The 15372-nt window shown below is 42.4% G+C and overlaps 1 protein-coding gene across 3 annotated transcripts in view; it reads right to left on the bottom strand.

Annotated features, from left to right (window-relative positions):
* LOC138284614 (golgin subfamily A member 6-like protein 7) overlaps positions 1-7718 on the bottom strand; it is a 190326-nt gene extending 182608 nt beyond the window's left edge. For all 3 annotated transcript variants that reach the window (XM_069223612.1, XM_069223611.1, XM_069223610.1), the window contains exon 1: positions 7246-7718. In XM_069223612.1, coding sequence (XP_069079713.1) covers positions 7246-7569 — 324 coding nt within the window. In that variant the 5' untranslated portion in view covers positions 7570-7718. The remainder of the gene's footprint in view (positions 1-7245) is intronic.
* Between the last annotated feature and the right edge of the window lie 7654 nt (positions 7719-15372).

Genomic DNA, 15372 nt, shown 5'->3' on the forward strand with positions numbered 1-15372 from the left:
TCATGTCCAAGGTACAGTTCACTTCCGCTCCTAGAACCCATCTGTCTCTCCAGTCACTCGATGACCGAATGCGACTCTTATGCCTTTTGGTGAGGTTCACTCTATACAAATACCACATTCATTCATACATACAATAATGGGACCTCATTATTTGACTACGTACCTACGGTGGAACCTTTGTAACTATGCGCCCTGTATGCGATATGTGAATTTGTAACATGTAACTTAGCTGTGTGAAATATGCCTTTTCTCTCAGTCGTGCCCCTGGCATCTACTAAAGTCGTATCTGCCATCTGTATCAGTCTGCACTGCTACTCAATTATTTGGCTCTTAAAAGAAATGCAGTTTTGCAGTATGCGCTTTATAGGCAAAATCAAAATAAACGTGAATGCTACTCACCACTAAATGTGAAGCAGCGTTTTTTGAAGCCAGGCCAAAGGAATTAGAGTGGTTGAAGTGATTAGTGATAAGAAATACTGATACCCTTCTCCACAGTTCACACGTGCTCTCTGCCTGTTAGCCGATGACAGCATGGGGCCAGGCATTACGGCTTCTAATTAAAGCTAGTCATTGTCGAGCCACCCCACAGACTGAGATCTTGTTACTGAACTCGAGGACAAGGGCACATAACTGACGATGGTTCTCAGTGCCACATTTTCATAGTTAGATTGTATGCGTTTACCGTCCTCCTGCGTCTTTTCTTTCCATCTCTGATTCTGAGTTTCTCTTTCACGTTTCCCTGTTGCCATTAGCTGCAGCCGGGTGTCTTTTCTTCTTTTACCCGGTTTCCCTTCCATCCTCTGTGGCCCATATTTACTCTCTGCCCTGCCATGATTGCAATCAAATGAACTTCCGGAGAGTTCTCTACAGTAGTTTACTGTTCATGCATGCCTTATCACCAGAGCTCTGCAGTGCGATGGAAAAGTGCCAAGCGCCAAGAAACACTTAGAGATGCGTGCTGCACTTTATTCTAGGTGATAATGGTTATAAAAAACATACATTGATATTATCCAACTCAATTCCACTCACACCATAAACTGTGTGAATTTTGTTTCGTCTCTAGTTAGGTGTTTATTCACCTGAATGTCAATGTCCATGAAATTCAAAAGTGTCCCTTCTGGTCTGTGGCCTTCATCCCACTGATGTCCAGCTTCCTGTGACCATGCCAGCTCTGGACTATACCTCCCTCTTGTTCCAAATCCACTTCAGAACATCCTGCATACCCGCTGATTCTAGCCAGCACCATGCAGTAATCGCCTATTACAGCATAACTAGCAACTCCTGCCTCACTATAAAGGGACCACCATAGTAATAAGACATAACTACAGCTCCCAGATCTACTTTAAGGGAACCACTACGCCAGTTAGAGCCAGCCTCCCTAAAGAAGCCCGATCTAAAGCATAGTGACTCTCAAATTCTGCACAAACTACAAACCAGTTGAGCCTTGAAAAAGCTCCAGGACTCTCTTCTGCTTATTGGGTGAAACAAGTATTGGCTGCAAAATCCTAAAATTATTAGCTTTGAAAGCAGATAAAGGCTGTGCTAGTGCAACATCACAAGCTTTTAAACTGGATTGAAAAGCACTTCAACTAGGAATAATTGTATTCTGCTTTGTCACACAAATTCAAACTGTATTTAGAGAAATGTGTGCAGCTGGAATGATCTGAAATTATTAAACTACTGGGATTGCCACTAATCCTCGGATGGTTTTATCCTGTCTGTGGAAGCACTGAATGAAGCATGTTAGAGCATGTGTGACTTTGTTCAAAAAGTGAATTTTGAGAATGATTTTAACAGCAGGGAGGTACACAAAGTTCAGCCGAAGGGCATTTCAAGAAAGTGGAAAAGGAAGGTGAGAGAGAAATAGGAATATTTTGAGAAGTGGGGGCTTGGGAACAGTGTGGAGATTGTAATTGTATTTATATAGCGCTTACTACCCCTGACGAGGCGTCGAAACGCTTTTCGGCGAGTAGCACGCTACTCTGGAACCCAAGAGGAATTAAGGCTGGATTAGTATAGGGAAATATGAGTACAGTATTCATATTATTATGAGTTAATTTGAGCAGAGGATATGTGAGTTTGTTACGTGAATTGACTAGAGTAATGGAGGGATAGAGGAGGGAAGAATCCAGAACTGTTATTTTGGAGTTTATAGTAAAAGGATGAGGCTTGGGATGAGTAAAGGTGAGATGGAGGAGGGAAGAGTCTGTGGAAAGGGTTAGGGAGATCATAGTAGCAGGAGGGGTTTTGGATAGGTTAAGGTGAGATAAATGAAGGAGAATTTCGTTTGGTTGTTTGGGAGATCATGGTAGTAAACTGAGGTTTGCGGTGAGCTAGATGCAGTAGAGGAGGGAAGAGCTTATGCAGGTTTATTTTGGAGATGAAAGTAGCAGAATGGGTTTGGGATGAGTCAGAGTGGGGCTGGAGGATAGATTGATAGAGACAAAGGGTGATGGGGAGACAGTAAAGCTTACGAGAGAGTACATTTATATTATTTATATTTATTTATTATTTTATTTATATATCTATATATGTATATATATATATATATATATATTTTTTTTTAATTTATTTATTTATGTATTTATTATTTTTAAATTTAATTTAATTATTTATCATTTGAATTTTATTTATGGATTTTATTTTATTTATTTTTATTTAATTTTTCTCTGGTACAGTAGGACTAGAGTATACATAAATAGATATGTAAATACATAGTAAGGCAATATATGTGCAAGATATATAATAATGGTTATAATAATATGAGAAGAAAAGTAGTATTGTATAAACACAGACTTTCAAGATTTGTTATATTTGAAGTTAATTACTAAGTATACTTTTCTAACATTCATTTAGTTTTCTTCAATTTTTGAATAGCAAAATGCTTATGATAATAAAACATTTGATCACTGTGAAATAAAACGTAAGCGGGGATTCCTAAGTATCTAATATAACAACTTATCTAAGAGCTATGCAATGACCTATGAATATGTTAAGCATAGAATAATATAGACATATATATGTATGCACACACACACGCACATATATACATACACACATGCACACACACACATGCACATATATATATATATATATATATATATATATATATATATATATATATATACTGAACCATGAGTAACTATACATTTGTTAACAGGCTTAAAGAGTATGTGTAGGAAGCTGGCTCTGTATATACTATATCAAAATGAGATATAGGGCCAGATGTATCAAAGGGTTTTTACTCATTCTCTGTCTATGGGAAAATGTGTTTGTACATATGGCTCATAGTGTGCACCGAGTCCAGGGGTTCCCAGGTGACTGGAGGGGCGGTGTGTGTTGTCTGTAAAATAATGTTGCGGTCTCGGAAATTAAAGATTCTGGCTATGATCGGAGGATGGTGTGCCCCTGGATGTGGAGGCACTCCGGGGACATGATGTGCTTCCTCCACCAAGAAGTATTTGGAGAGGCTGAGTGGTTGCAGATGTTTCAGGGTGAGGTCCTCAATAAACAAGTCTACCACTAGCCCCTCCGAGCAGTCAGGCACTCCAGTAATATGAATATTGGTGAGACTTGACTGGCCTTCATAGTACTCCCATCTAGCCTGCACAGCCTTGGCCCTGGCCTGCAGCTCGCCAGCTTGAGTCCTCAGCTTTGCCGCATCAACCTTGAGGGTGGCAGGAGAGTCTTCCACTTCCTTCCTACAAGTTCCCATTATGCGCAGGTCACCTCCCACCAGGGTGACTTCCATTGTGACTGAGTCAATTCTGGCCTGTGTGAGCTATTCCGCCTCTGGGGATGGTTGAGCCAGTGGTATTGAACCACAAACAGTACAATGTCCAAGAAATTTGCAGGGCACAGCCAGAGCAAAGCAGAGAAATGGCAGGTCCCACACAATACGTGTTTCACCTTTTACAGTCTCCCAGTCCGAGGCTGTAGAAGGGGTAAAGTAGGAAGCAATCTAGTAAATAGGCATTTTACAGTGCAGGCCTGGTCAGCCATATGGGCAGGATTGCTGCTGGAGGCCTGGATTAGACAGTCTGGGCCTCTTCAGTACAGTACAGTATAGAGTGCACCCAACAGCACTCACGACAGCTTCTGCTTCAATGCTGCCCGCAGCTCCTCCACATGTGGGCCACCAGTCGCTGCTGGAAAGCAATAGACTGACTCTGCCAGCGGCACTGGACACACAGGCCCTGCTCATGCCCCAGCTGGCGCGAGCCAAGAGAACAAGGGGGGGAATCAGTCCACTAGACAGCGTTCATTGCCGCAGCCGACCCCGACGGCTTGAGTGACTCCCTTGGCACAGGGGTGTGCTCGCGCTGAAGTGCTCCAGGGTTTCAGGCCATCACCAGGGCCACAGCGGCTCCTACCTGAGACGGCAGTCAATCGCCGCAGGCATCACCTGCAAACGTCAATCATCGGAGAAATAGTGGGGCAGCCTTCTCCCAGCCGCCGTGGCTGCAGTCAGGGCCATACGCAAGGCTGGGACCGCACTCCCTGCACATGCCTTTTTCCGGTCTTCCTCAAGAGAGCAATGTTCAATCAAGAGATGGCCCAGCACGTTCCCTAGGCTGTATGGGGCTCAGTCGCTGAGTTCACAGAGCTCCAGGACAGATGCATGGATATTAAGGGGATAAGGCGAACGAAGAGCGGGAGCTGCGTTAGAGTGCGGCCACCTTGAACGGTGGTTGGCCATGCCCCTTAAGTATATTTTTGTATAATCCAGCAATCCAGATTTCTTTTTTTTTTTAAAGACGTCTTTTATTGAGTCAAATACAACAACATCAACTTAACATTGCCAGAACAGAGATATGCAGTTGAGGATATACATATATATGAATAAAGAATATTGTACTTATAAATTCATATTAAACATGTAAATGAATTAGGCATATACAGCAAGATAGTATCAAAGACTCCAAGTTTGAATAAAGAAAGAATAAAAGAAAGGGAGAGGGAGAAGGGCTATAGGAATAGAAAAGGGAATCAAGTGATAGCCATGTGGAGAAAGAGGTAATAGACAATAGTTACAGCTAAAGTGAGATTAAATATGTATATATAAGAAGAAAAACAGGAAATATATTGACATTGTTAAAAAGGAGGAGAAAAATCAATTTCCTTCGCAGTGCGTGAGAGCTAGTTACTTAATGGCAACCACAGCTGATGATGTTTGAAGAAAGTTCCTGTTGAATCAAGCTTGTATCTGTCAAGTCTATGATGATAACATACAGAATTCCACTACTGCCTGAGAGTAATGTTCTCCAAAGATTTCCAGTTAGAAGTAATAATAGAGATTGCAATAGAAAGCAAGAGGTCCACCAGTTTTCCAAGAGGCTTGAATGAACTCCAAATTTCGTGTATGCCACCCAAAAACAATAATTCATATGATATTGTTAAGGAGATCTGAGCCATTGCTGAAATGCGAGACCATACTAAGGACCAAAAAGTAGATAGGGATGGACAAAAAAAAAACATGTGAAAGTCAGTACCCTGCTGAGTGTGGCAGTGCCAACAATTGTCGTTTTGTGTGTAACTTTGAGTTTGTAAAGGCATACAGGAGTGTAGAAAAGTCTATTATAAAAAAGCAATTCAGATTTCTGATAAAAGGCAAGTGAGCAAATGTGTTTCGGACAAAGGAGATGAATGGAAGAAAGGAAGATAAATATGGGTTGAGGGTGACCTGACAATAGATGATTTTTAGTTGGGATGAGTTGAGTAAAAGGGATTACAGGCCATCAGTCACCTAATAGTCATCAGTCACCTAATAGCTATCAGTCAATTGGAACTTAATATCTGAAGCCAAATTGTAAAAGGATTTGATCAATAAAGAGGAGTTAGGAGAAGTCAATGGATAAAGTACACCCCTCATGACCAATGTAAAAGGCGCCAGAGTGACGCATCATCATGCCTGCCATATATGTAAAAAGTAGAATGTCACGTTGGTGCCAACTTGCTGGTACTGTACACATCTCAAGTGCCCAGTGGTAGTGGGCATCCATGTAGTCCTTATAAAAAGGAAGCCTTACAGCCTTGCTTTCATGCATAACCATTGGTTCCAACAGAAGACAGATCGAGTTGCGGGGCGCATTACAAGCAGAACGTAGATTAATTTTTAATCCATGGAGACTAGTCAAATGTCCAATACTGGTCTCTCACGAGCAGCCAAGCACCACAATCTTCAGTGCAAAACTAACGGAAGTCTAATACTACTTAAGTGCACTTAAGAGAGCCTGGGATTCTCTTTCTCTCGATTACGAGGTCATTTATCAGGTGGTCTTTGTCAACTGTTTCGAAAGATAGAGATCCGCCCCTTTTCTAAAAGGCACAAAACCCCTTGTTGTCCTTTAACGTCTTCATGCTTCGTACCCTGGGTTGCATTTCCCCTCGACCAAGTGGCAACGGGTGCATTGGGTTTAGTAGTGCCTGAAACGTTGGGCATTAACTCATTCCTCATTCAAGATTGCTTATACTCACGATAAATTATATGACTGTTGTATTGCTAGTAACGACCCACTGTGCGTAGACTTATCTTTCTGTAAGCAAAGTTATAAATACCGATCGCCACATCAAGCAATGACTTACTGTTAATATCGTCTCCTTTTGTATGCTTCAAATGAACAAGGAACTTCTAATCAACCACCGGAAGTGGAACATTTTAGTCTTCATTTCTAGTACGGCTAATTCACGTTGGAAGTAATAGTTTCACTGTGTATGTAAAGAAATGTGCTATGTAATCTGAATGGAAGCAAAATATCCACATTTTCTAGATATTCAGACAATCTTTGCTTCTGCCCCGCATAACTTGCAATTTGTCCATAATGCAGACTTTTTAATTTTAAAAGAGACTGAAAGGCGCATCAGTTCGCAAGGAATTAAATAATAGATGAGTAAACGGCATCTGAATAATGCAATAGACAAGACGCTCTGCCAGTGCAAACTCGAGTCTTGAACGTATGGACAGGTATACTACTGCGTTCGTTGGTTCTTATCAAGTTTATGCACAAGTATATTCCTGCACAATTAGCAATAACAATTGCGTTGTTGTGTGAAATCTGCATTTATCTTATACGAGCTAGTGTGTTCTGCACCTCACAAACACCATCTGGTCAGCACAGGAGCACAGTGCTTTTGTCAGTGCGCTCGTGGAGGGAAGTCACACAGGACTGTGCTGATTTACCTGAAGCAGACTGGGTGAGTCTTCTTGCTGTACAAATTAAATGATAACCAGAACTAAGCACTAACCTTTCTCTTCCGCACAAGCTCTCCTTGAAGTCGGCTGAGCTGGATCACGGCTCCTCCCTGGGTAGTAGCGCTACTTGGACGAACCATATGGACGGCCCGGAACCCTCTGCGTTGAAGGCCACCGTAACCGGAAGACGCGGCGGAAGAACTCATTTTCACAAAGACAGACTCTTCAGGACTCAGTTTGCCGTTCTGGGACTGGGTAAGTCCGTTGACGTTACTGACGGACAAGCACTTGCATGTCGGGCCATTCTCCAACAAGGACGATTTAGTGGTCGACGAAGTTGTCTTCAGATCGCCGTGTGACAACACCTTCAGAGACATTGTGCGTTCAGTGTTCGCATTTGAAGTTCATCTGGTGAGGCAGTGGCACAATAATGCACAGATCGAAAGGTGAAAAGGACACCTACATTTCTTCTGCGCGCGCCAGAGTTTGCAAGCGAATTTAGGTGCGCAAAAGAAGAGTTGTGTCCCAGGCATGCATAATTGAAATGCTATCTGATACTGGAGTTGAGGGAACAGAAATCCAAGCTGCAGGGCAGCCTGCACACGAGTCAGCCTATCAGAACTAGGTATGTGTAAATACATGAAAAACATTTGAATGATACCAATATCGTACCGGTCGCAAAGCTCCCTGCTTGTATGAAAATTGTGATTGATGTAACCTTAACCCACAATCAGTGCTTAATTTGTAAATAAAAAGGTGCCGGTGCCCAAAGCCATCCTCTTAAATACACGGTTGTTGTATTTAAATGTGCGAACACGGAATACTGAGGCTGCGTAATCGCGGGCCTCTTCAATCCATCTACAGCCACTCGCTGCCCCTTCAGCTCACTCATGCAGCTTTCTACGTCCTCCCTTTGTGGCGACTTCTCGTTTTTCCCTTCCTCCGTCTTTCTCATGTGTGTCTTTTGCTCGCAACAAATGCTTGAGGCTGAAGAATAAGCCCCGGCCCTCAAAAATAAGTGCCGGTGCTCAGCACCGGAAACAACAGGCACAAATTAAGCACTGCCCACAATCCTTCAAATAGGCCCTAAATGTCTGGCATTCCTATGACTTTTGCTTATCACGTTGGCGGAAATGGCCGTCTCATACAGAAAAAATTATTGGCGCAATTTACTGTAATTGTAAAAAAAAAAATATATATATATATATATATACATATATATATATATATATATATATATATATACATATATATATATATATATATATATATATATATATATATATATATATATATATATATGGTTTGTGTTTTCGCTTATTTTGTCTTTGACCCACACTGGAACACAATAACATTTAATCTAAGTGTGCCTTCTATATCCGTATGGAGGCTCATGTAACTGGTACCTCTGTAAAGTGCAGTGGTACAAAAATAAATATTTCAAACTTTATTTTGAGCACACAATCGGACTATTTGAAGAGTTATTTGAGGATACGTAATAATGTGTGTTTTCCTTTTAACGTTTCTAAAGAATAGAAGTTACACCTGGTTATTATTGAAGTACAATAATAACGAGACTACTGGGGTTGATTAATTGCAGTTTTCGAAGGCACAAAAGGAACAGTGGCATGTCGGTATATGTAAGGCAAGGCTCAGATAGACCGTGGCTACTGTATCATATGAGCTTTATTCATGGGAAGGCTGAAAAGAAAAGCCTCCCAAATCCGCTGCTGAAAAAAAGCTCTTTAAAAAGTTCAGAGACCAATGCGTTACTGTAGATCATTAGTCAACCCACACCCAGGCCGGAGGATAATATTGACCATAGAAGGATGTTGCCAAAAATCTATCCCTTGCATTGAGACTCTATATTAACATATGGTGTTGTATCTTGGACCAATAAGATGCTAGTACCTTTTGTCTTTTCTGTAGATACTTCAGAATTAACTGTTATTTCAATTAACAATTATATAAAGGTCCTTTATTTTTTTCAAAGATATATTATAGTACTGACTGGACACCGATGTTAATAAGTATCATTTGTAGTGTCGTATTCAGTGCTTAATTACAGCCAATGATTGCAGGTGGGGCCCACCGTCACTCATTTTTGGGGACCGGCGCTTATATTTCCTCAACAGACAGAGGTAAAAACCCCAAAAGAGGTAAAGAAGGAAGAGAAAGACGGTAAAACAGTGACAAAGGGAGAAAGCAGAGATGAAAAAGAACCTTCAAGAGTGATATAACGAGGAAGTCTGTGGTGATGGATTAAAGAGGTACACAGCCTTATGCTCCCCCTTATGTAAGATCAGAATTTACAATGACATTGAGCTCTCTCCTTCTAGAATTTCCGGTGGTCACATGGGTACTGTGTGAAGATCTTAACATGGTTAACAACCATGGCTTGGACCACTCCTCCACTACGGCCAAGGCAGGGGTATACTCGATAATACCACATCTTTACATAGTATGTCCCTAATGGATGTGTGACGGGCACATCAGTCAGTGGATCGCTGCTACACCTTTTTTTCTACAGTGCTACACCTTTTTTCTAATGTGCATAGATCATTCTCCCGCCTCTACTACTTCCTTGTCCCTAAACAGGAGAGGCACAGAATATTAACATCCAAATTTTGGTGCAGGGATTGGCTGATCATTCGACAGTGCTGCTTGGCCTTGCCTGGGCGCCAATCACCCTGCCGCAGGGAGGCGCATGAGGCACTGGTGCCCACAGGATGGAGAATTCCAGGAGGCCTTGCCAACAAATGGAAAAGAGATATTTGAAGGAAAATAGCAGGTTGGTAGAATCCCCAAATGTCCTATGTGAGTCTTCGAATGCCACCTTGTGAGAAGAGATTATTAGCAATACCAAAAGCCAGAGGGGCTGACTCAACATAAGGTATCTGATTTAGAGTACCGCATGGTCAAGCTAGAACAGCAATATATAGCCACAGCAGAGGATTGGATGATCCTGCGAGACTCCTTACACACCGAGACACTCCTAAGACAGGAACATATGCAGGAGACCCGTGAGGCATGGATGGCTACACGTAGCCCGATATATCAATGGGGAGATAAGGCCAGTAAAATCCTACTTTGGCAGGTCCACACACTGCACTGGAGTGGATCCTATATCATATATTGAAAATGACTAGGGCTTGCATATACCTGGCAGTGTGCCATTGCTACATACTATCTGCAGTTCTACAGTCCCCATTGGAAGGGGAAGTGCACAGGCCTGAGACAGTTTTTTGCAGACCTCCTAGTGACATACTTAGACCTCGCGGACATGAATCTTCTAGAGACTGACATTACCTTTAAGTAGTTAAGCAAGTTCCTGGCGCAGCCTCTACCAGGCAAAACGCCACAGTCAAATGGGTTACCGGTGGGATTCTGGAGGCCAACGTGGCCTCAGGTGGGTCCACTCCTGCTGCACACCTTTCTCAAGGCCCTGAAGGCGGGTAGGTTTCCCAGAGACCTCAGAGAAGCAGACAGAGTGGTGATCCCGCGGCTGTACAAGGTGTTAGGAGTATAGACCAATATCATTAGGGATTATAGAGGTTAAGGTGTGGGCCAAAGTGTTGACCAATAGATATGTCGAGGGTGATTGGTAAACTAGTTCATCTCGATCAGTCTGGGTTTATTCCCTGACGGGCCTCTCGCCGTAATATCAGAACGGTCAACACACCGTGAAATTGATTGCAAGTCTACTGGGTCATTAAGCTTTGCTAATTGTTGATTTTCGAAAGGCATTTGACCCAGTGGGCTCTCTCTTCACCCTACAATTATGCCTGCACTACAGACCAAAATTAATTAGCTACATCAGACTGTTATATACTCACCTCCGGGCAAACGTGAGTGGTGGCAGCTCCATGTCCCATTTGTTCGAGATAGTGAGGGGCACTCAGCAGGGGTGCTTGCTTTTCTGCTTACTTTTTGCCTTGGTGACAGAGCTTTTGTCGGGTTGGGTGAAGGTTGACAGACTGTTCTGAGGCTTTCAATGGTCCTCAACAGCCTCCCTGTATGCAGATGATGCCTTGCTGTTCTTTGACAACCCCACAGAGTCGGGCCCTTGAACTCTGCATATACTGAACATGTTTGGGATCTACTCGGGCCTTCGCATGAATAAGGCTAATTCTTCCATTTACCCCATTGCCCAATGCCCAATGCCCAGTGGTATTGCAATGGGCCCCGGAGCGGCTGATGCTCCCGAATGGGTTCAAATGGCTGCAGGGTATTCACTGAAAAAGAGCCTTGGCGCAGGAGGTCGACCTTCACTCTCAGCTGGTTGGATTGGCAAGGGACATTAAGGCCCAGATTTATGGCGGCCCTACACCATTCCAACGCCACATTAGCGTAATTTTTTTGATGCTAATGTTGCATTGGAAGGGCAAAAATGCCGTGCCATATTTCCAAAGCGATGCAATGCTTGCATTGCGCCACTTTTCCCCCCCCTTTCACCACATTATGCCTGCGTCAGGCATAATGTATGCAAGGAGGGCATTCTGGCGCTAGGGGTGCCGTAAAAATGGCACAAAGGAAACTCTGAGATTCCTTTGTGCCATTTTTTGCTGCATTTTTTAACGCCTGCTAACTGCAGGCGTTAAAAAGAAGCTCCTGTTGGTTACAATGGGCCTCTAGGTGCTTTGCAGGATTAGCATCATCATTTTTTATGCTAATCCTGCAAAGCACTGGACTAGCATAAAAAAATTATGACACTAGTCCCCTAACTACCACTATGGTGCACCATATTTTAAATACAGCACACACATGGTGGCGTTTGGGGGGGCGCTTAAGGGCGCAAGAAAAAGTGGCGCTGCCCTTTTCATAAATCTGGGCCTAAATATTGGACCTCTCTCCCATTGCCCCCGCTTGGCAGCTTTGCCAACTTTAAAATGGTCTCCCTCCCTAGACTTTTGTTTCAACTTCAAAATTTCTCCTTCTTGGTAGGAAGAGGCTTCTTAACCAGGGCTAAGGAACTCCTAAGAGACCTCCTGTGGAGTGGGGGCGTACCCTGAATTGACCTAAAAAAAGGCTGTAGACCTACCTTTGAGAGTGGCATAGCTGAGAGTGGATCTGATGTTATATTATAGAGCTGCACATCCCCTGGTGCTCAATGACTGGTGGTTTGAGAGGTTCGGGGTCCCAGCCAATGCAGCAGAAGAGTGGAAATTGGGTCAAACTGTCTCCCACATTTGCTATACGGCGGCGACTTATCACAATCTCTAATTGCTTCCACTCGAGTGGTGGTGACCGCTTGGAGGGGTGATAAATAATGGATGTATTAAGTCCTTTACGGAGCTGCAGGAAGAATACCAACCCAGTATTTTCAAAACCTCCAGCTTTGGTATGTACTAACACCATACTTACCGCCGTATGCCGAAATCCTCGCAAACTCACTTCTAGAGGTGAACATTTATCTCACAGTCATCAAAGCCCATAAACTGTTGGCTCCCTACCAGACACTGTTCCATCACTAACAAGATCCATTGACAAGCTTGAGGGATGTGTGGTCTTGTGACCTGGGGTCACTCGAAGACGAGGACTGGAGAGAGGCAGTGGTCACTCCCAGAGAAGCAGTGGTAGCCTCTCTTTTCCGCCTTATACAACTTAAGTTACTACACCGTACAGAACCCACGAGAACATGGCTGTTTAGAATGGGGCTGACTGGCTCTGGGTGTTGCCTCCGATTCAACGATGCCACAGGGGACTTATTACATACTTTCTGGAGATGCCTAGCACTGTCGCATATTTGGCAATAATGATGGGTACTAATGCACAAGTGGTACCATAGGAAATTAGCCATACCTAGGTGATATTTTTTAACTAGTTCATTTATTGCGTCAAAAACTTTTTATCTCTTTGTGCATTGCTCCACATGTATTTTAACTTCCTTGTACCGAAAAGCTTCTCACAATAAATTCTGTATGTTAGCTATCAATTTGTAATCAAATTCATTGATTAGGCATTTTCTTTTTAGGAACACAACAAACTCGATGGATTTTGTAGCCTTACAGGTTTCTTCTTCTGGAGTATGTTTTCAACAATATAAATAACTTTACTTGAAAACGAGAGAAACCAAGAATCATTTTCTCATACATCTTAACTGTAAAATATATGTTGTATACTCACAATTTCTAAATAACTGCATAATCTCATTCATTCTAATGGCATGGCTATGTCCCCCTCAGTGTCTTCCTTATTTATTTATGAAAACAGTTGTGCAATCTGAGGTAGCGTAAACAAATAAAATGTAGCTATTACATAATTGAATCAAGCTACTTTTGTGCTTATTCATTTCAGTGCAAAGCCCTATATATTTACCCCCACCCTAACAACATTTACCACTGATTATCCCTTCAGCCCCATAGTATGTCACTTCAGTACCATCTTGCACTGTGTTTCTAGCAAACTTCAAAGTATCTATTTTGTTTCTTTTAAACTGCCATGTAATTTCTACCCTTTCGTTCCCCAAACACTAAACCGTCACTTTTTTCATTAGTATGTTGCATGTCAATGGTGGCCATAATGTAAACTCTTACTACATATCAAATATTACAAAACTTAACCTTACATGTTTTAAGGTTGCTCACTTCCAGTGCCCATTCAGATGCATAAGAAACAAATAAAAGTCTCCTACAATTGAGACCCCTTGAGGCCAATGTATCCAGGAAATGTATCCATTTCATTTCACGTCTGTACATTAAATAATCGATATTTTCGTCTTGTGCTCGTGTGAGAATTCATTCTACAACTTGGAAATGCATTTGCATTCTGGTATGGATCATCTGTGTGAAATATCTTCAAAGAGATTTGTTTTTTCTCAGCCTTACATTATTATATTTATACACATTCCATCTAACTTTTACGTTATGAGATACTTTTACTGTGGTGTAGACCTTAAGGCATCATATTATGTATATTACAGTTACTTTATTTGTGACAGCAGCCTTTCTGTTTAACAACTCTTTCAGCACGATGGATGACAAATGAGATTACAAGTCATTATTTATCGCATCTAATGCAAACAAGGGTAGGTTTCAATGGTGTCAAAAATCAATATCTAGAATTTCTCATCTCTATGCTAGGTTTTACCCACATCTTTTCCAGATTGCTAGCTCAAAGCAACGATTGTATGATGGAACCGCGCATGCGGCAACCACGCATGCCTGAACAACGCAGTCGGAACAACAACCACATTGTTTCCACGCATGCCTTTACCACGTATGCCTTTACAACGATTTTTCATTGTAAAGGCATGCCTAGTAAAGGCATGTATTGTATTGTATTGTAATCGTATTTATATAGCGCTTACTACCCCTGACGAGGCGTCGAAGCGCTTTTCGATGAGTAGCACGCTACTCCGGTACCCAACAAGAATTAGTGATGGATTAGTATAATTTAATAAGGAGTACAGTTTTAGTATTATTATGAGTTAATTTGAGTTGCGGATATGAGAGTTTGTTAGTTAGATTGACTGGAGTAATGGAGGGGTGGAGGAGGAAAGAAATCCAGAAGTGTTAATTGGGAGTTTATCCTTCATTTGCTCAATCCAAAGGCTTGAGATGAATAAAAGGGGGGCGGAGGGGAAAGAGGATGTGGAAGGGTTAGGGAGAGCATAGTAGCAGGGTGAGATGAATGCAGGAGAATTTAGTAGGGTTGTGTGGGAGGTCACAGAGGTAGAGTGAGGTTTGGTGAGTTAGATGTGGGGGTGGAGGGATGAGCTTAGGCAGAGATATTTAGGAGATGGAAGTGGTCGAAGGGATTTGGGATGAGTCCGAGTGAGAATGGAGGATAGTTTGATAGAGACATGACATAAGAGCGATGAGTAGATAAGTGTGATAAAAAGAGAGCAGAAATTCATAGAAACATGCCAGGCACAGAAACAACATATACACATATATATATATATTTATACACACACACACACATGACTATACACACACATCTGCACATAGAATACATAATTAGAAACATGGGTAAAAAATACTTAGTCGTCCATCCATCATCCTGGTAAAAAGGCGGGAACTCCCCCACCTACCTCGAGGGTGGACGGGGCGTGGCCCAGCGGGCGGAGCCCACAGGTGCTCCACAAAGGGAGAAACCCTCCACTCTGTGTCTCCAGCAGAGGAAGACAGAAACTGCGCGTCCCAGTCAGACACAGACCACGCTCCAGCATATCATCA

This window comes from Pleurodeles waltl, chromosome 3_1 (assembly GCF_031143425.1).
Source record: "Pleurodeles waltl isolate 20211129_DDA chromosome 3_1, aPleWal1.hap1.20221129, whole genome shotgun sequence".
Taxonomy (NCBI): domain Eukaryota; kingdom Metazoa; phylum Chordata; class Amphibia; order Caudata; family Salamandridae; genus Pleurodeles; species Pleurodeles waltl.